Genomic DNA, 21,276 nt, shown 5'->3' with positions numbered 1-21,276 from the left:
TCGGAGGATGAGAAACTGGCCATAAAACATTTTATACTTACGAATACTTCGCTATATCCACAGTTATCATGTTTTCCAAGAAATATTGCAATTAACGCGTTTGTTTACTTTATGTGAACAAACTAAACTACTAAGGCGACAGCTTAGTTTTTAGCAACGGCGACATATCATATGCTACGGGTATGTGTTAGTTAATACCATAATAATACCGTATGTAAATGATTTGATAAAAAGTGGTATCAAAATTAGTAGGTAACGTGAACCAATCAATTAATACCAAACGGTAATGGCCACGTACCGCCTTTTTTCTACCAGTGTAGTCATATCAGCAAAGGAAGATATTTTTATCTCCCAATAATAAATAGGCATTTATGATTTTGGATTCGAAAAATATCAAAGGAGCAAGTGTCCCCCCTGCCAACATTTTTTGAATTTGGAGGAACTTCTGAGAATCCCCACTACGTCGAAAACAGTCGTATACGATATCCAAAACTCCTCGGAAAAGCGCCGTCACTATTGAGAAGTTTTACACACTCCAAGTTACTACAAAAAATTATCGCATGAGTGCAATTATTAGGTGCCCTTCTGGATACATTTAGAAGGACGCCAATAAGAGCCCCTTCAAACAATCAGAGAAAGTGCATTTTAAGATAGTTATAAAAGAATCATTGTGGTCAAGTAAAACAGGATTGTTTAGACGTTTTAATTTTATTACACATTTATAAATTCTCATAAATATAACATTTATACGACTATAACATCACATTTAAAATATTTTTATGCATTAATAAAAGATTGATGTTGAGTTACACGTTGCAAGTTGTAGCGTCTATCAGTCAGTGCTTTTATTCCCAATGGAGGCAGCGTGTCTGGAAAAATATTTGAAAAACTATCACTTTATTCCATTTGGAAAGTCAAAAATTGTTCACCAATATACCTTTCACAATTTTAAGCGAAATAACTATGGCTCTTGTAACAACAGTGATGGCAAAATACTTTCATGCGAATAGTGATGGCAAAATACTATCACAGTTGGCGATTGTTGCAGTGTCACTTACGAGTCTGTGGTAGCGATGAGGATGAAATGGAACTTTGAAATGCTGGCAGGTTTGCGCTTGGTGTTTGACAAAATATAAAATGGCTCTTGTAACAATAGTGATGGCAAAATACTTTCATGTACATATCATACTTTTCATACGCTTCCCCCATTACAGTTGGCGATTGTTGCAGTGTAACTTACTAGTCTGTGGTAGCGATGAGGATGAAATGGAACTTTGAAATGTTGACAGAGATAACGTAAAATTACCGCCGCCGCTTGTTATGTGCGCATCTTTGCTGTATTTCATGTGTAAAAGGTTGGCAATTCCTATCTTATAATGTCTGTATTTTGGCAATAGATGGCTTCAGGAAACAAATATAATTTCACAATTAAATAAAAAATTACAAATATTTTCCTCTTTTATAAAAGGATATCACAAAAATAAAAGTAGTACTGGCTTATATGTATATGAGACAAAATTTCTGTATGACATATATATGCAGCATTTAAATAACCAATGCAAGGAGTTGAAGTTCAAAACATTGTTCCCATAAACTTGACATTCAAAACGTTGTTCTCATAATCTCAACATTATACAAGGATCTCAATATGTACCTTAAAAATTTGTTTTGCTAAAATTTTTTTATTGTTATTTATTTTTAATTTTACCGAAAATGTCCTTATCTTGTGGGGATGTAGCTCAGTGGTAGAGCGTTCGCTTTGCATGTGAAAGGCCCCGGGTTCAATCCCCGGCATCTCCAAAACATTTTTTTTTAAGTTTTTTTAAATCTTAACTTACTTTTGTTAATTTTTAAATTTATATTTTTAATAATCGTTCTGCTCTTAAATCATCATTCTTTTATTAACCATTATACTTACTAATCACACACCCAAACACACATACACACAAGTACACCCCTTTGCTTATGTTTGAGTTTTGCCAACCACATAACAAGAAGCAGAGTGGCGCAGTGGAAGCGTGCTGGGCCCATAACCCAGAGGTCCGAGGATCGAAACCTTGCTCTGCTAATCAACATGTGAAAAATGTTGTGAAGTTTTTTTGTTTTTTTTTGTTTTTTATGTTTTTTGTTTGTTTTTTTTTTTGTTTGTTTTTATATCCATATTATATCAAAAAATACATAAACTTAAAAAAAAACAGCATATACCGCACTCAACATTTTTAAAAGCCTTTTTATTACAAGAGGCATTCATTCATACAAAACAGATAGTGACAGCTTTTTTTGCAGATTTCTTTCTATGAGTGTAGTCTCACCGTCAGATAAAGGAGCGGCCTACGAGAATATAATGAATTATATAACTAGGATTACAAAAGTCGGTATTCAAAATCGAAATTCATCAAATCGACTTTTGATGTTAGCCAAAAACGATTAATCAAACGATTGAACAAATGATGCATGTAGTTTTTATACCCTTCGCCACACTGTGTAACAGGGTATTATAAGCTAGTCCATATGTTTGCAACACCTAGAAGGAGACGACATCAAGGCATATTAAAGAGGTAAAGTCATGCAATCAGGTGACTAATATCGACAATCATCTTGTCAAAAGCTTTGTTTACGTTCAGTAGGTTTGTTTACTTTCTTTGTGTACATAAATATTACAATACAACAACACTACACATACACAAAATGTCAACTTAATACCTCATTCACATTACACTTCCAAAATCCACTTTAACTAGATTTCAACTGTCATTTGCCTTATAAAAAGGGGATTTCAAATCCACTTTTACTTGATATCGAGTCTAATGTGAATGAGCTATAAGTGACCTGCCATTTTAGTTTGACTTTCTAAATATCATGGGGTGTACACACGTTTGCTCGTGACTTTACCTTTAATTAATATGCCTTGAGACGACATATGGTGTCTTTGGCTATATTGCTCAGAGCGGGTCCCTGAGTCGATATAGCCATGTCCGTCTCTCTGTGAACACATTTTTATGATCAAAGTCCAGGTCGCAGATTTAGTCCAATCGACTTCAAATTTGATACAAGTTTCTGTTTTGGGTTAGAATAGAACCCTATTGATTTTGGAAGACATTGGTTCAGATTTATATATAGCTCCCGCATATATCTTTCCCCGAATATGCACTTATATGAACCCAGAAGCCAGAGTTTTACTCTACTTTGCTTGAAATTTCGCACAAAGAGACCAAATAGTACTATAGTCAAGTATGCCAAATTTTATTGAAATCGGTTCAGATTTAGATATAGCTCACATATATATCTTTCGCCCAATATTCACTTGTATGGCTCCAGAAGCCAGTTTTAGCCTAATTTGCTTGAAATTGTGCACAAGGCGAACAATTAATACTTTAAGGCCGGTACTATGTTCATTCTTGCGAAAAATTTTTATGGAAACCATTATTTCGCACATAGAAAGCGGCGTTTTTTTAGGTAGCTTGGAGCGCTATTTTACAGGGAGCGATATTGGATTAAGTTGGTGGTGTTGCTTGTTTTTACAAAATAACATTTTATTTTTCCTTGGGCAATTGATCTGCTATTCCTTTGATCCTTTGTATAGTTTCGGAACAAAAATATGGTCCGTGTTTGATTTATAAACCCGCACAAATAGTTTTTAATAAATAAATTATTTTTTAATTCACATTGCAAATGGCTCCGTGCTATAAACGTCAGTTTTTCAACACGAAAAAACAAAGTATCACAAATGGAAAAAATTTCGCAAATTTTTCGCATTTTTTGGTTTTGTATGGAGTTTCAACGCGAAAACCGAACAGAGTACCGGCCTTTAGTCAAGTGTAATAAATTGAAACTGAAATCGGCTCAGATTTAGATATAGCTGACGTATGTATCTCTCGCCCGATTTATTCTAAGATGACCACAGAGGCCAAAGTTGTACACTGATTTACGTGAAATTTTGCACAGGGTGTAGAATTAACATTCTAACTATGCTTGTTAAATTTGGGATAAATCGGTTCAGATTTAGATATAGCTTCCATTTTTATATTTTTCCAATTTGGGTAAAACTGGCCAAAATACCCACATCTTCTAACAGTTCAAAGGGACTCTTATTGGCTACGTTGTAGATTTGTCTAAAAATGCAGCTAATAATTGCCCTGTTAGCATTTCAAAGTTCCATTTCATCCTTATCGCTACCACAGACTCGTAAGTGACACTACAAAAATCGCCAACTATGATGGAAGCGTATCAGAAAGTACAAAATGTACATGAAGGTATTTTACTATTGTTACAAAAGCCATTTTATATTTTGTGAAACACCAAGCGCAACTAGCTAATTATAATTTATTTAAATAAAAACGAAAATGAAGTGCTGAAAAGATAGTTATTGCGCTTAAAATTGTGAAAGGTATGTTGGTGAACAATTTCCGAATTTCCAAATAGAGTAAAGTGACAGTTTTTCAGATATTTTTTCAGACACGCTGCCTCCATCGAGAATAAACAAACTGGCTGATAGACGTTGCAACATCCCTGCCAACATTTTTTGAATTTGACGGCGCTTCTGAGAATCCCCACCATGTCGGAAACAATCGTATACGACATCAAAAACTCGTCGGAAAAGCACCGTCACTATTGAGAAGTTGTACCACGACAAGTTACTACAAAAAAGTATCGCATGAGTGCAATTATTAGGAGCCTTTTTTAATAAATTTAGAACGACGCCAATAAGAGCCCCTACAAACAATAAGAAAAAGTGAATTTTAAGATAGTTGTAAAAGAATCAATGTGGTAAAGTAAAACACGATTGTTTAGATGTTTATTAATTTGATTAAACATGTATAAATTCTTATAAATATAACATTTATACCACTATCACAACACATTTAACATAATTTTTTTATTAATAATAGAATGATGCTGATTTACAAGTGGCAAGTTACATGTTGCAGCGTCAGCCAGTGTTTTCATTCTCGATGGAGGCAGCGTGTCTGTAAAATATCTGAAAAACAATTACGTTATTCCATTCAGAAAGTCAAAAATTTTACACCAATATAACTTTTACAAATTCAAAAAATGTTGGCAGGGAGGTAGCAAGTTACATTATAGTTTTTCCAACATTTTTCCAGACACGCTGCCTCCATTGGGAATAAAAGCACTGGCTGATAGACGCTACAAAATGTAACTTGCAACTCAACATCAATATTCAATTAATATATAAAAATATGTTAAATGTGATGTGATAGTCGTATAAATGTTATATTTATGAGAATTTATAAATGTTTAATAAAATTAATAAACATCTAAACAATCGTGTTTTACTTGACCACAATGATTCTTTTACAACTGTCTTAAAATGCCCTTTCTCTGATTGTTTGAATGGGCTCTTATTGGCGTCCTTCAAATGTATCCAGAAGGGCACCTAATAATTGCACTCGTGCGATACTTTTTTGTAGTAACTTGGCGTGGTACAACTTCTCAATAGTGAGGGCGCTTTTCCGAGGAGTTTTGGATATCGTATACGACTGTTTTCGACGTAATGGGGATTCTCAGAAGCGCCCCAAATTCAAAAAATGTTGGCAAGGTACTAACAAATATCTTTGAGTGTAATTTTTATTCGGCTTTTTTTTATATATGGCAATGCCGTTGCATACGTCAGCGCTACGCCCCACGTTCTTATTTAGTGAGGAGCCATTACTGTCATTTCATTTCATTCGTGCTGAGCATTTTGTGTTGCTGTGTCAAACAAAGGAGGCCGCAGACATTTTAATTGTTACCATTTTATTTGTTATTTGTTTGGTCTAGTGTGTAGTACTAGAGTCTTAAAGTGTGGTACTAAAAACAACGAAGCTAAAAAATGTCTGAAATAGAAGTGCCGCAAATTATCGCAGAATCCCTAGTACAACAGGTGAGTATCAGGGAGTTTTCATAATAGGGGGCTCTTTCAATGAACAATTTAATCAAAATGTCAACATTTGTTTGTTCTGGAAGAATTAACTAGCAACGTCGTCTACCTCTGACACCACCTGTGGGATTATGGGGTGAGGTGTGAAGTTTGGGTACATATCAGAGATTATTAAGAACTAAAATGCAAATTGCATAGTGCATGGATTAATTGGATACAGACAGCGTTACTTCCATTGCGACGCTATTTAACTAATATTCTATGTGCCTGTTGGACCTGTAGACAAAGTCCACTTGTTCGATTCGATCAAGAATAAAAAAACAAGAAACTGATAAAAAAATTTCCCCATACAATGACATTGTATTGGTATGAGGCTTATGGCCATTGAAATATTAGCCTAAATAAATAAACGCATGGCTTTTGAATTGATTAAGAAGTTAAATTTATAAGGGTAAAAGTTAATCGTTTTTTGTTTGTGTTGTAGTTATAAACCGGCATGCAGGCAGGTTTATTTATTATAAACTTTAAACTTTACCAATGTCCTTCTATTTGAGATTTAATTTGAGGTGTTTTGGAGTTACCAATGCTTAATGTGGGTATTAGAACGCTGTACAGGGTCTTCAAATGCTATAGGCCTTTATAGTCATGTATACTCTATGTTCATGGATTTTTATCAATATACACGTCACTGGATTTCTAAAGTCTTTTTATACCCTCCATCATAGGATGGGGGTATATTAACTTTGTCATTCCGTTTGTAACACATCGAAATATTGCTCTAAGACCCCATAAAGTATATATATTCTGGGTCGTGGTGAAATTCTGAGTCGATCTAAGCATGTCCGTCCGTCCGTCCGTCCGTCCGTCTGTTGAAATCACGCTAACTTCCGAACGAAACAAGCTATCGACTTGAAACTTGGCACAAGTAGTTGTTATCGATGTAGGTCGGATGGTATTGAAAATGGGCCATATCGGTCCACTTTTACGTATAGCCCCCATATAAAGGGACCCTCAGATTTGGCTTGTGGAGCCTCTAAAAGAAGCATATTTCATCCGATCCGGCTGAAATTTGGTATATGGTGTTGGTATATGGTCTCTAATAACCATGCAAAAATTGGTCCACATCGGTCCATAATTATATATAGCCCCCATATAAACCGATCCCCAGATTTGGCTTGTGGAGCCTCTAACAGAAGCATATTTCATCCGATCCGGCTGAAATTTGGTTTATGGTGTTGGTATATGGTCTCTAACAACCATGCAAAAATTGGTTCACATCGGTCCATAATTATATATAGCCCCCATATAAACCGATCCCCAGATTTGGCTTGCGGAGACTAAAATAGAAGCAAATTTCATCCGATCCGGCTGAAATTTGGTACATGGTGTTGGTATATGGTCTCTAACAACCATGCAAAAATTGGTTCCCATCGGTCCATAATTATATATAGCCCCCATATAAACCGATCCCCAGATTTGGCTAGTGGAGCCTAAAAGAGAAGCATATTTCATCCGATCCGGCTGAAATTTGGTACACGGTGTTGGTATATGGTCTCTAACAATCGTGCAAAAATTGGTCCACATTGGTCCATAATTATATATAGCCCCCATATAAACCGATCCCCAGATTTTGGCTTGCAGAGCCTCAAAGTGAAGCAAATTTCATCCGATCCAGCTGAAATTTGGTACATGATGTTGGTATATGGTCTCTAATAACCGTGAAAAAATTGGTCCACATCGGTCCATAATTATATATAGCCCCTATATAAACCGATCCCCAGATTTGGCTTGCGGAGCCTCAAAGAGAAGCAAATTTTATCCGATCCGCCTGAAATTTGGTACATGATATTGGTATATGGTCTCTAACAACCGTGCAAAAATTGGTCCACATCGGTTCATAATTATATATAGCCCCTATATAAACCGATCCCCAGATTTGGCTTGCGGAGCCTCAAAGAGAAGCAAATTTTATCCGATCCGCCTGAAATTTGGTACATGATATTGGTATATGGTCTCTAACAACCGTGCAATAATTGGTCCAAAACGGTTCATAATTATATATAGCCCCCATATAAACCGATCCCCAGATTTGGCTTGCGAAGTCTCCAAGAGAAGCAAATTTCATCCAATCCGGTTGTAATTTGGAACATGGTCCATATCGGTCCATAATTATATATAGCCCCCATATAAAACGTTCTCCAGATTTGACCTCCGGAGCCTCTTGGAAGAGCAATATTCATCCGATCCGGTTCAAAGTAGGAACGTGGTGTTGGTATATGGTCGCTAACAACCATACCAAAATTGGTCCAATCACACAAAAATTGGTCCATATCGGATCATAATCATGGTTGCCACTAGAGCCAAAAATAATCTACCAAAATTTTATTTCTATAGAAAATGTTGTCAAAATTTTATTTCTAGAGAAAATTTTGTTAAACTTTTATTCGGTTCATAATAAAATTTTCATCATTGTCAAAATTTTATTTCTATAGAAAATTTTGTCAAAATTTTATTTCTATAGAAAATTTTGTTCAAATTGTATTCGGTTCATAATCATAGTTGCCACTCGAGCCAAAAATAATCGACCACGATTTTATTTCTTTAGAAAATTTTGTCAAAAGTTTATTTCTATAGAAAATTTTGTTAAAATTTTATTTCTGTAGAAATTTTTGTCAAAATTTTCTTTCTATAGAAAATTTTGTCAAAATTTTTATTTCTATAGAAAATTTTGTGAAAATTTTATTTCCATAGAAAATTTTTTAATATTTTCTTTCTGTAGAAAATTTTGTCAAAATTGTATGTCTTTGTCAAACTGAATTATATACGTATTGGATCGATCTTTTTTGATTTAATATATACCACGTATGGACATACAATTTAGAAGATGGTGTTAGGAGGTTTTAAGATACCTTGCCATCGGCAAGCGTTACCGCAACTTAAGTAATTCGATTGTGGATGGCAGTGTTTAGAAGAAGTTTCTACGCAATCCATGATGGAGGGTACATAAGCTTCGGCCTGGCCGAACTTACGGGCTTATATACTTGTTGTTTATTAACTTGTGGGTATATGCAATACCAATTCCTTTGTGTGAAAGAGAACTTATAGCCAACGTTTCGTGGTTGCCATATGCAATCTCACGATTTGGAACGGAGTATAAGAACATTTTTCTCTTAGAACTTAAAAAGTCTAAGAAGTCCATAGAACTAAGATGTCCATGACCCTCGGTGTCATAAACTAAAAAAAATCTGTTTACTTTATGGGATGATTTGTCTATGAACAGATACAATTTTATGCTTGATGAAACCTATCCTTGGAAACGAATTAGTTCCTACCTATATCATATTGGTAAAGATATTTCCCTTCATCATCTTGACTATTCTGACCGTTACTATTATTACCATTATTAATTGTTATCACACCAATAAAGTTTGTAGGTCTTCCAACCAAAAACATTCATAAAAGCTAGTGGGTTAGGTTAGGGTAAGGTTAGGTTAGGGTTAGCATAGTGGCAGTCCGATATTTCCGGCTCAGTTAGACTATTCAGGCTTTGGGATACCACATATGGTGAACTTCTTTCTTATCAATGAGTGCTACCGGATTCTATCTTTAGCTCAATGACAAGGAACCTCCATTTTATAGCCGAGTCCGAAGGCCATTCCACATTACGGTGAAGAACGGAGAAGTTTGCATAAATCAGAAATGTCAGCAGCATTACTAAGATGGTATAATCCACCGCTGAAAATCTTTGGTTGTAATTGGGATTCAGCGACCCTCTGTATGCAAAATTGTCTATAGAAATAAAATTTTGACAAAATTTTCTATAGAAATAAAATTTTACAAAATTTTCTATAGAAATAAAATTTTACAAAATTTCCTATAGAAATAAAATTTTACAAAATTTTCTATAGAAATAAAATTTTGACAAAATTTTCTATAGAAATAAAATTTTGACAAAATTTATTATAGAAATACAATTTTGACAAAGTTTTCTGTGGAAATAAAATTTTTCAAAATTTTGACAAAATTTTCTATAGGAATAAAATTTTGACAAAATTTCCTATAGAAATAAAATTTTGCAAAATTTTCTATAGAAATAAAATTTTGACAAATTTTCTATAGAAATAAAATTTTGACAAATTTCCTATAGAAATAAACTTTTGACAAAATTTTCTATAGAAATAAAATTTTGACAAAATTTTCTATAGAAATAAAATTTTGACAAAATTTACTATAGAAATAAAATTTTGACAAAAATTTTCTATAGAAATAAAATTTTGACAAAATTTTCTATAGAAATAAAATTTTGGCAAAATTTTCTATAAAAATAAAATTTTGGCAAAATTTTCTATAGAAATAAAATTTTGACAAAATTTTCTATAGAAATAAAATTTTGCCAAAATTTTCTATAGAAATAAAATTTTCACAAAATTTTCTATAGAAATAACATTTTGACAAAATTTTCTATAGAAATAAAATGTTGACAAAATTTTCTATAGAAATAAAATGTTGACAAAATTTTCTATAGAAATAAAATTTTGACAAAATTTTCTATAGAAGTAAAATTTTCACAAAATTTTCTATAGAAGTAAAATTTTCACAAAATTTTCTATAGAAATAAAATTTTGACAAAATTTTCTATAGAAATAAAATTTTGACAAAATTTTCTATAGAAATAAAATTTTGACAAAATTTTCTATAGAAATAAAATTTTGACAAAATTTTCTATAGAAGTAAAATTTTCACAAAATTTTCTATAGAAATAAAATTTTGACAAAATTTTCTATAGAATTAAAACTTTTCCAAAACGATATTTTATGGTCTGTCTGATATGATATCGGCCCATGTTTTGATATAGCCTTCCCGAATTACCTAAAATTCGATAAAGGACGAGTCGAATATATCAGTCCATATTTTGATATAATCTCCGTATAGAACGGTATGTCAAATTGACTTCTGCGGCGTTTAGGCCATTTATATCCTATTAGACTCTTAAAAAGGTGTGCAAATATGCATCTGGTTTGTAAGAGCCAGTGCTGTGAGTGTCTGTAACCTTTGGTTACATGTGATGTTGTCAGCTTTTCTCCTTTACTCAATAATAATAATTTATTCGGATATTCGTTTATAATAATTGCATTGTTATTGAACCGTATATGCGTATTAATTTTGCTTTATCATGATTACATGAATTCTAAACCAATTAAGCAGTTTTAGATTATGGGACTTTGATTGTCATAAAATGCATTAAAAATTGTCTCCATACTTATTCATTTGTAATGTTTTGAAATCTATTTCAGGGTGTTGAATATGTTTTCGGCATCATTGGTATACCTGTGGTGGAGTTATCCATGGCTTTCCAAGCCGCTGGTTTGAAGTACATCGGCATGCGTAATGAACAGGTGAGTTTTTGTTCTCAAAACATGGCTAAAAAATAATAAAATAATAAATATAATAATAAATATAAATACTTTTCCTCTGTTGGTTAAGCTACACTTGTAGTTTAGTCAATGCGTGGTTTTAAGTCGAAATCAAAGACAACAATAATGATTGAAGAATAAATCGACAATAACAAACAAAACGAATAATAAATAAATAAATCGGTTATGATCAAAAGCCGATTTTGACATATAATCTTTGAGGTTATTAAAAGGTCGATTTTTGACTTCTCAATTTACGGCAAAAAGTCAATTTTTGACTTTTATATCCCTGCACCAAATTCTCCTGATTTAGTCCCGGGAAACTTAATTCTTAAAAAGTTAAAAAATATGCTGCTTTATCTAAAACAGCCCAATTCTTTGAATCGAAAAAAAAAAAACAAAATATTTTGAATTATATCTGACCCACTAATGAGGTAAACAATTATCGATAATTTGCTGAGTAATTAAGAATACAACCGAGATTCTTTGAAAAATAAATCACAGAACTCCTCTAATTATATGACATCTATATATGGCTCCAATACATTTTATATGTTCCCCATTTATTTATTACGTTTTATTTTTCAGGCTGCCTGTTATGCTGCCCAAGCCATTGGCTATTTGACAGGAAAACCCGGAGTTTGCCTTGTTGTCTCTGGTCCTGGTTTATTACATGTCACTGGTAAGCTCCATTATTCTTTAACCTGTTAATATTGTTTCATTCCATATTTCCTACAGTGCACATATGTTGCTAATCTTTGCGATTTATATTTTATCGTTTGGTTTTTATTAGAAGCTAATCTAAAGTGTTTCCAACCTGTAAGATTTGTATGTTTGTACTTTGATGTATGAATATGAATGGAACTCCAAAATTTCAGGGGGGATATGGTAGTAGAATTATTTTTATAGTTTAGATAAGATTTGGCAAATTCATTGGGGTATTTTGCCAGTTAAATAGTTAGTTGTTTTTACATTGTTATTAGTTTTTGCTAGAAGTAGCAAGGTTAAAAATTTTATATGGATTTTTTTTATTATTATTATTATCTTTATTTGTAATTTGAAGCCTTAAAGGCCAATTGAGGTAAATTACAATTAATCTACTAAAGAATAACTCCTCGAAACAAAGTTTTACTTATAATCTAAGATGGTTAAAGGTATGGAATTAAAGTTATCACAAATATAAACTTCTTAAGTCTAAAGAAAAAAAATACAAATTTTTATAATTTTCAATAAAAAACTACTCTTGCAATTATTATTAATATATATTTTTTTATTGTTATTATTTTTTTTTTTTTTTTTTTTTTTTTTTTATCGTTTTCTTTTAAATCAATATTACTATTGCGAAAAAATATATATATTTAAAGCTTTTATTGTCGTCTTCAGTGACACCTACTCTTAAGTACAATATGGTTTTATTTTTGGTATTTTTTTTATTATTATTATTTTTTATTTTTTATTTTTTTATTTTATTTTATTTTTTTTTTTTTTTAATTATTATTATTATTTTTTTTTTTTTTTTATTTATTTATTTTTTTTTTTTTATCCTATTAAAAAATAGCATTATGATAATCAGATTATAGTGACTAGGATTTTATATATATAAATATGGTATATGTTAGTCCAAATCTTGACAGTATTGCAGAAGATGCTTGCGGTATGTGGCATTTGTACTATTAAATACCCTTAAAGTGCTGGGAAGGGCATTGAACAGTCTAGCCGTTCGTACTGTGAATGAATGTCCCAAATAAGGTCCCACTCGAGGTATAACAAGTTGATTGGCTCGTACAGAGTGACAGAATGTAAACATATTGTAAAGGAAAGACGGGTTGCGACTACGGAAAAATTTATAGAATGTCAAGAGTAAGCGAAAGTTAACAAAGTTCGAAAATGATGAACCAATAAAGCGACGGACAAATGGTGAAATATGGTCATACAATCTGCATGAATATATAAAGCGGACTGCTTGATTAAACGCGGAGTTTACTCTCCTCATGATGATGTCGGATGTGCCAGAATAGACCTCTAAACAATAGATAATGTTTGGCATAATAAGAGCATGGACCAGTCTTTCCCTTACAAATCGAGGTAGCACTAGGTCTATGTTGTAGAGCTGGCGAATGCCACAAACCGTGCGGGCAACCACATTATCAATGTGTTCCTCAAATGTCAATCTATCATCTATAACAATGCCCAGACATCTCAAGCTGTGGACAAAGTCTATTGGTATCCCATTGTAACATATAGGCAGGTCAACAGTATGTCGCGGTGAGAACAGTAGTGCTTTGGTCTTTGAAGCATTCACGCTAAGTCCATTAGACACCATCCACCGTCCTAAGGACTGTAGTGTAGAATCAACAATGTTCCGTAGCACATCTGTGTAGGTGTAACTTCCGCTGAAAAGAAGCGCAACATCATCTGCATATGCATATGGAATACAGAAACTACCTATATCATAAAATAAATCATTTATAAAAATAATAAAAAGGAGCGGTCCAAGGACCGATCCTTGAGGCACGCCACTTTTCACAGGGAGAACAAGGGATGATGAGCCATTCACGTGAACATACTGCCTCCGGTCAACAAGGTACGAGTAAACAAGTTTACAAGCATTCCTCCCAAAACCATATCTCCCTGATAATTTCGAAATAAGTTTATAATAATCTACTCTATCGAAGGCTTTCTCTAAGTCTAGAGAAAGAAGAACACTAAATCGATTGTTGGCAAGAGTGTGTCTAACGGAATCGGTTAAACCCAGAAGGAGTGCCGATGTACTTCGACCGCTCCTAAAACCACACTGACAATCATGTAGAAGAGACCTATTCTCAATATACGTAAGAATCTGACTTTTCAGTACGTTCTCAACCACCTTCGATAGGACCGGAAGGAGAGCAATGGGTCTGAAATCCCCCGATTGATTCCCTTTTTTTCTAATCGGAGTTATCTTTGCAGTTTTCCAGCATATAGGAAATGTTGAGGTCATTATAATTGTATTAACAATACAAAGGAATTCATTTGTGATGTATGGAAAGACAATCTTAAAAAAATGAAGTGGGAACCCATCAGTTCCAGCAACATTGGATTTTATAGCCCGAAAAGCATCTATTAGCTCCGTAGAATCAATGCAGCGAAAGGAAAACCCGATGTCATCACAGTCCCTTAGAAAATCCTCCACATTATCGCAAACCGGGATCTGATTGTCAGCAAATGACTCATTCATATGGTTCAGAGTATCTACACCAAAATCACTGCCAAGATGTCTGTCCGACCCGTTACCAACTCCATTCTCCTTCACAATTCTCCAAAGAGATTTCGAGTCCCTTATATCACCAAACAATCGATGATGCATACGTCTCTTAATACTCCTCTTGACAGCCTTAGTTCGGTTTCGGTGTCTGCAATATACTCTCCAGTTACGATCGTTTCTCTCATCGAGATAGGCCCTATATGCCAAATCAGCCATAGATTGATGATGTCGAATAACAGCACTATTTATCCAATTATCTCTAGAATAATGTACTTTCTTTGTCTTCTTTTTAAAAAAAGAATGTACAATGTCCAAACCCCGGACAAAAATGTGCAGTTGTTCATTGACGTCTGCCGAATTATAAATACCAGAAAAATCTGTCGACATTATCCTATCATGCAATTCGCTACTGTTGAAATCCGCGTAATCAACAAATTCATAGAATTCGTCATGACGCCGAACAGGAACATTTATAGAAATATAGACGAAGGCATGTTTGGAAATGCTTGGACATAAGACCTGATCCGAATGAACAATGCGTTGTGGGAGCGATGTCATGAAAAAATCTATCAAAGACGATGACTGATGGTATGGATCGAAATGTGTTGGGCGGTTGTTATGATGAATAGCAAGACCGAGCCTAGTACAACTGCGTCTAACATTAACCGAGATTCGCGTATCAAATAAGTTACTATTAAAGTCACCCATGAGAACAATGCTCCGATAACGAGCCAATAGACAAGATACCTCGTCTTCAAATGCCTGGAAATCACCAGTGGGCAAATATACTACCCCATCCAGGAAAGTCTCGGTATGAGTAGCTATTTCACAAAACAGACATTCCACTGTACCGTAGCTACAATTTGAATAAACAATTTTATGAGACAACTTCTTAGAGATTAATAACCCGACTCCCCCCCCTCTTCTGTCTGGCCGATCGTTCCTACAAAAGGAATAACCTGAAAAATTAGCGGCACTAGTTAGTATATTAGGCTTTAGCCAGGTTTCCGAAATACCGACAATATCTAACAAGCTATCTTCCACAATATTTCTAATTTCAGACAATTTTGATGATGATGGATTAATACATAAACTCTGAGAGTTGAAGTGCATGACATTCAAATTTGCACTATATGAGGCTAATTGAGATCTTATTATCTGATTATCATGAACAATGTTTCCAATATTTCTAATATTCATCATTACAAAAAATAAGAATGTTAATTGATTGGCAAGATTTATATCCGTATAAGAAAACTTTTGACATAGACATTGTAGTGTCCAGAAAATAAAGTAAAGAAAAGAAAAAATGATATTATAGACTTTACATCCTACAAGACTAGCAAGATAAAAACTACTATATAGACTTTAATACGTACAAGAACATAACATACAATTCGATGCAGTATAGTGGCACTCGTGGCCGAAGAATTATTCCGCTTGAAAATCATGAGTAGCCAAGCCAGAAGTTGTAGTTACACTGCTACCGTTACACAAAGGTGACACAGAACAATCTAGGAGCTCCGCACACGCAGCAATGTCGACATCAGCGGAAGTATGGTCGGATTTTGTTATAGTGACTGTGGGTCTATCAGCATTATAAAGCTTGTACGCAAGAATTTTGCCTTGTCGCTTTAATTTACGACAGAGAAACAATAATTCTGATGCTGATTGTTGTAGATGGTCATTAAGGTACACCATTTTCCTTACGTCGCTACCATTAATATCACAAAGCCTCAGACCATTGCCTTTATGGTAATTACACATAATGCAGTCCCTGGTGTAAACTGAATTAAACTTAACCAGTACAGATTTGCCTTTGGCCATGTAGCAACAATGCTGAATATCTTTTGTGCTCAGTTCTACGTTGCATAGTGCAGCAATCTTAAGAATCGGATTTCGCAAGTCGTCTATACCATCAGGAAGACCGTTTATTATTATATCGGCTCGGTTTAATCTCCTTCTCTGAATGTCATTTTGCGATTCTATTTCGTTAATTTTTCGGCTGTACATTGACTCAAATTGTTTTGTTACCGCAAAGCAGTTTTGTAAATCCTCCTCTATTGTGTGAATTTTTGTGTCCATGCGACCTATGGCACTATCGATGTTGTCTTTAATTTCATTCAGTTGTCTCTGCAGGTCAGTTTGAAATGCTTCCTGCTGCCTGACAATAGAGGACGAAAAGTCAGCAAACTTAGCATGCAGCTCTTCAGTGAGTTTTTTAGCAACTCCAGTTGATTCGCTCGCATCGTTTTTGGTAGATGATGATTTATTTGAGCATGACTGGCATCTAAAGTGAAACATTTTGCGCTTGTGCAAAAAAGAATGCTGTTCCTTTGTAATTTTTAAGCATACACTATGATAGTAGTCGTCACACAAATAACATCCTATGCTGTTTTCATTGCGCCGAATGCGAACATCGCATTTGGGACAAACATATACCTTTGCGGTAGCAGCCATTATATAGAAAAAGAAAATAGTTAATCCGTACGAAAACGATATCCGTGTATCCAATAACTATAATTTTATTTGAACGATCAGTAAGTTGCTGGTGTCAAATGTTTTGGTGTCTTAAAGCGCCAAAAATTATTTACATTTCTTCTTCTTCTTAAGTGTTTGCTGTGTTAATATTTTGCATCAATCTTTACAGAAGATTTTATTGTTTTTTGGGCGGAGAAAATACAATACTCCAATATTATTTTGTGCAATGTATTCACTAGAGTATTTTTTTTAGTTATTTTAACTACTATTGTTTGTTTTTCTTTTTGTTTCTTTAATAAATTGGTGGCAACACTATGATCGAGTAGTTGTATTTTTTTCTCGGCTGTGCATATATTGATTTATATTGCAATTTTTCTGTCAAAAACATCATAAATATCGTTTAACTAATTGCGGACAAGTAATTCAGCTCCGCTGCATTCATATATGTTGAAATACGTATGTGGAAAAAGCTTTTTTGCGAAATAAACTTAATTGAAAATTCGCATTACCACGTTATTGCCGCTTGCTGTGTTTTTGCTGTAATTGTCATCGCTTTTTGTTCTCTCAAACATGGCGCCACATAAGGACAATCTTATCAAATGCCCAACATGTGACAAAAATATAAATAAAAAGGGATCCATTCAATGTATTCTCTGTTGTTTATGGTACCATTTGGAATGTGCAGAAGTTTCGGAAAAACATTGTGCTGCCCTAAGGGAATCATCATCTTTGTTTTTCAAATGTAAAACTTGTTCGTTTGCCAATGAAAGTGAGGTTAATGATGAAAATGCCTATGACACCCGATCCTTGCATTTGAAAGTTGACAAAATTCTAAAATGTATGGAAGCAGATAAAGTTAGCCTCAATAATAAGATTGATTCTGTTGCGTCTGACATTAAGGATATTAATACCACCATTACAGAGCTTCGCGATGATATCAAGAAATGTAATGAAAATCTTGATAAAGTAGAATCTAATTTTGAGCGAGAACTATTGTTGCTGAAGACGGAGAACAATTTTTTACAAAAAAAAATTGAACCGCTCTGAAATTGTTATAACTGGTCTTCCTGATGGTTTAGACAATCTTATTAATTGTGTTGTTGCCATTGGTAAAGTATATGGATTAGAGCTGAATGAGAATCATATTCATAACGCGTACTACACTCGCAACAAGAAATCTGTTATTGTGAAATTTAACTCAGTTCCTCGGCGGGACAATATCATGAAAGAATATTTTAAAACTAAACAGCTTAAATTGTGCGATGTTATTGGTGGCATGGTTGCTTCCCGTGTATATTTGAGTGACCACCTAACGCCGTATGCTGAGAAACTTCACTTTGTATGCAGACGTTTGATGAAGGATAAGAAAATAAGCAAATATTATGTATTGCATTATGGGATTCCCAAAGCTCGAATCACCCTATGTGATGGAACTGTCACGTCATGTAACTATGATGAGTGCAAGAAAATTCTTGATAACAAATAATTATATTTGTAGATTATATTTATTACCATTGATCTCATTTATATTTATGATGTTTTTTTTTTAATAACTCCTGATATGAGTGGCTCTTTTTTCGTGTCTCATGGTAAAAAGAATAGACAAAAACATATTTTTTGCATTATCTACTCATTTATAATGAGACATGCACAGATAAATAACAGTTTTTTTTTCCTTTTTCCCTTTTGATTTTTATCGTTTGGCACGAAAATAGAAACCACCCTCACTATTTTTCTTTGCTAAAATCAACATTATGTCAGCTGTTTTTTTATAGATTTATTTAAGAAATGTATTACTTCGATTTATTACTGTTAAGGATAATTAATAATTTTATTATTTTAAATTTTCGTACATTAATGTGGTTCCCCAGTCAAAATATTCAGAATTTTAATGAGCCTTGACGCTAATATTGGCCCTTTAGTTAGCTGTTCTTCATATTTTCAAAACGAGCTTGTGAAATATGGTAACAATTTGTCATTCGGACACCTTAATTGCCAGAGTATCCGCCCTTCATGTAGCAGCAATAAATTGGATGAGATTGCCAATATTTTAGTTGATAGTACGATTGATTTGTTTGCTATATCCGAAACTTGGATGAAGTCTCCTGTATCAACCAAGTCAGTTTCAATAAGTGGATATGATTTTGTGAGAAATGATCGCCCTGCCCGTCGAGGTGGTGGTGTCGGGATATACATATCTAAGAAGCTGAAGTATAGAACCATTTTTCGGTCTGACTGCTATGGCGAATGTGAATCGTTATTTATTGAAGTTGTTTGTGGGAGTGAAGTTGTACTTTTTGGAGTTGTTTATTTACCCCACGGTAATTTCAGTGCATTTGCGTCTACACATGAGGCTCTGTTGTCTAGTTATGCCCATATTATTATCGTTGGCGATTTTAATCGTAACTTATTTAATATATCTCATTCTAGTTTTGTACGTTCTGCCTGCTTCGGTTTGGGCTTAACAGTCTCACATAATTCTTTGCCCACCCATTATGACTCTGCACACAATTCATGTTCTCTAATTGATTACGTATTGTTGAGTGAACCCGACAGGCTTATGCACTCTTCCCAGGCTCAATGCGCATCGATCTCTCATCATGCACTGATTTATGGTTCATATAGGGCTATGGTGTCAAGGTCAGATGATGTAATTGAATACCGCGACTATAGACTTATTGATTGGGATAAGTTTTTTGATTGTCTTACGTCCTTTAACTATGAGAGCATTTACACTACATCCGACGTTGACCATCAACTCTCCATTATTAATGATCTTGTGAACAGACTTTTTACATGTGTTCCAGTGGTTAGACGTAGGATGTGTAGAAGGAAGGACTCGTGGATGCGTTCGAGAGAGGTGATACTTGCTCGATCGCTCATGGACTTGGCGCACATGGAATTTCGGAAGAACCCAACCGAGGAGAATGGGCGCATTTTCCGTATATACCGCAATAGGTGTAAATTGGTCATGCGCAGGGCAAAAAGAAATCATAATATACGAGAGTTTGATGGTATGAGCAGCTGCCAATTGTGGAAGACCCTTCGTGGGAACGGATGTTCAAGGGAAATTGTTGTTCCGGACGTGAGTGTTGATGCGCTAAACGAACACTTTCTCAGTAACAGAGCAACTGTTCCATGTAGATCCCAATTACCATCGAGTTCTTATGAAAATGACCAATTCTCGTTTGACTGCATTTTTGAAGAGGATGTTATGGTGGCGATTCAGAGAATTAAATCAAATGCTGTCGGAGTAGATGGAATACCCATTAAATTTCTCAAGATCATTTTTCCTTACATTTCAAGGTACATAGTACACATTTTTAACAGTATATTCACTACGTCCACATATCCTGCGGCATGGAAACTTGCGCGAGTGGTACCAGTACCAAAATCTGGCGAATCATCCAATGTTGAGAATTTCAGGCCTATCAGCATTTTACCCGCTCTTTCTAAGATTTTCGAATATATTATGAACGATTTTATTCAACATTACGTTAATGGTCATAATCTCATAAGTTCTCATCAGTACGGGTTTCGGCATGGATACGGTACGTGTTCTCATTTAGTTCAACTGACGGACACGGTTAGAAGGAGTATTGATGCTGGGTTAAGTGCTGTCCTCGTGTCTCTCGACCTATCCAGAGCTTTTGACAGTGTGGATCACTTAAAACTAATTCAAAAACTCTCACACGATTACCGTTTTTCAAATACTTCTTGTAGGCTTCTGCTGTCTTATTTGTCTGGTAGGTCGCAGTATGTTTCGCTAGGTGGTTTTAATTCATCTGTTCGTCCAATTACCTGCGGGGTACCACAGGGTTCCATTTTGGCACCGCTTTTATTTATTCTTTTTATAAACGATATCGCTAACCATATTCATCACCCCCATTGCATACCCTATTTATATGCTGATGACATTCATCTTTTATTTATTGGCAGTTCGATTAGTGATATATCTGCGCTGGCGAATAGTGTGTTGGTCGATGTTGAGAATTGGGTAACTTTGAATGGACTTGATGTTAATTCTTCTAAGAGCAAAGCTATGTGTTTTTTAACTGGTCGGGGTGTTCAACGGGAGCCAGAGATAGTATTTGGTGGTGTAAGAATTAGTATTGTTGATGAGATGAAGTGTTTGGGAGTAGTCCTTGATTGTCGTCTTGACTTTGGTACTCATATCAATTGTATTAGGTCCAGGATTATTTTCACGCTTCGTAGACTGTATTCCTTGAACACCTTTTTGCCGCGCTACGTGCGAG

At 34.4% G+C, this 21,276-nt stretch overlaps 1 protein-coding gene and 2 non-coding genes across 3 annotated transcripts in view; all 3 read left to right on the top strand.

Moving 5' to 3' along the window:
- The first annotated feature begins 1,728 nt into the window (after window positions 1–1,728).
- On the top strand, window positions 1,729–1,800 carry TRNAA-UGC (transfer RNA alanine (anticodon UGC)). Its single transcript has one exon. It is a non-coding gene; the product is annotated as a tRNA-Ala (tRNA).
- Window positions 1,801–1,996: 196 nt separating this feature from the next.
- On the top strand, window positions 1,997–2,068 carry TRNAM-CAU (transfer RNA methionine (anticodon CAU)). The gene has a single exon. It is a non-coding gene; the product is annotated as a tRNA-Met (tRNA).
- Window positions 2,069–5,693: 3,625 nt separating this feature from the next.
- Hacl (2-hydroxyacyl-CoA lyase) overlaps window positions 5,694–21,276 on the top strand; it is a 28,864-nt gene continuing 13,281 nt past the window's right edge. Inside the window, exons 1-3 of the mRNA XM_075309561.1 lie at window positions 5,694–5,884; window positions 11,176–11,277; window positions 11,884–11,977. Coding sequence (XP_075165676.1) covers window positions 5,834–5,884; window positions 11,176–11,277; window positions 11,884–11,977 — 247 coding nt within the window. The 5' untranslated portion in view covers window positions 5,694–5,833. The remainder of the gene's footprint in view (window positions 5,885–11,175; window positions 11,278–11,883; window positions 11,978–21,276) is intronic.

Source organism: Haematobia irritans, chromosome 5 (genome assembly GCF_050003625.1).
Source record: "Haematobia irritans isolate KBUSLIRL chromosome 5, ASM5000362v1, whole genome shotgun sequence".
NCBI lineage: Eukaryota > Metazoa > Arthropoda > Insecta > Diptera > Muscidae > Haematobia > Haematobia irritans.
Note: the sequence above shows the minus strand (reverse complement) of the source record. Positions and strands in the feature narration are given on the sequence as shown.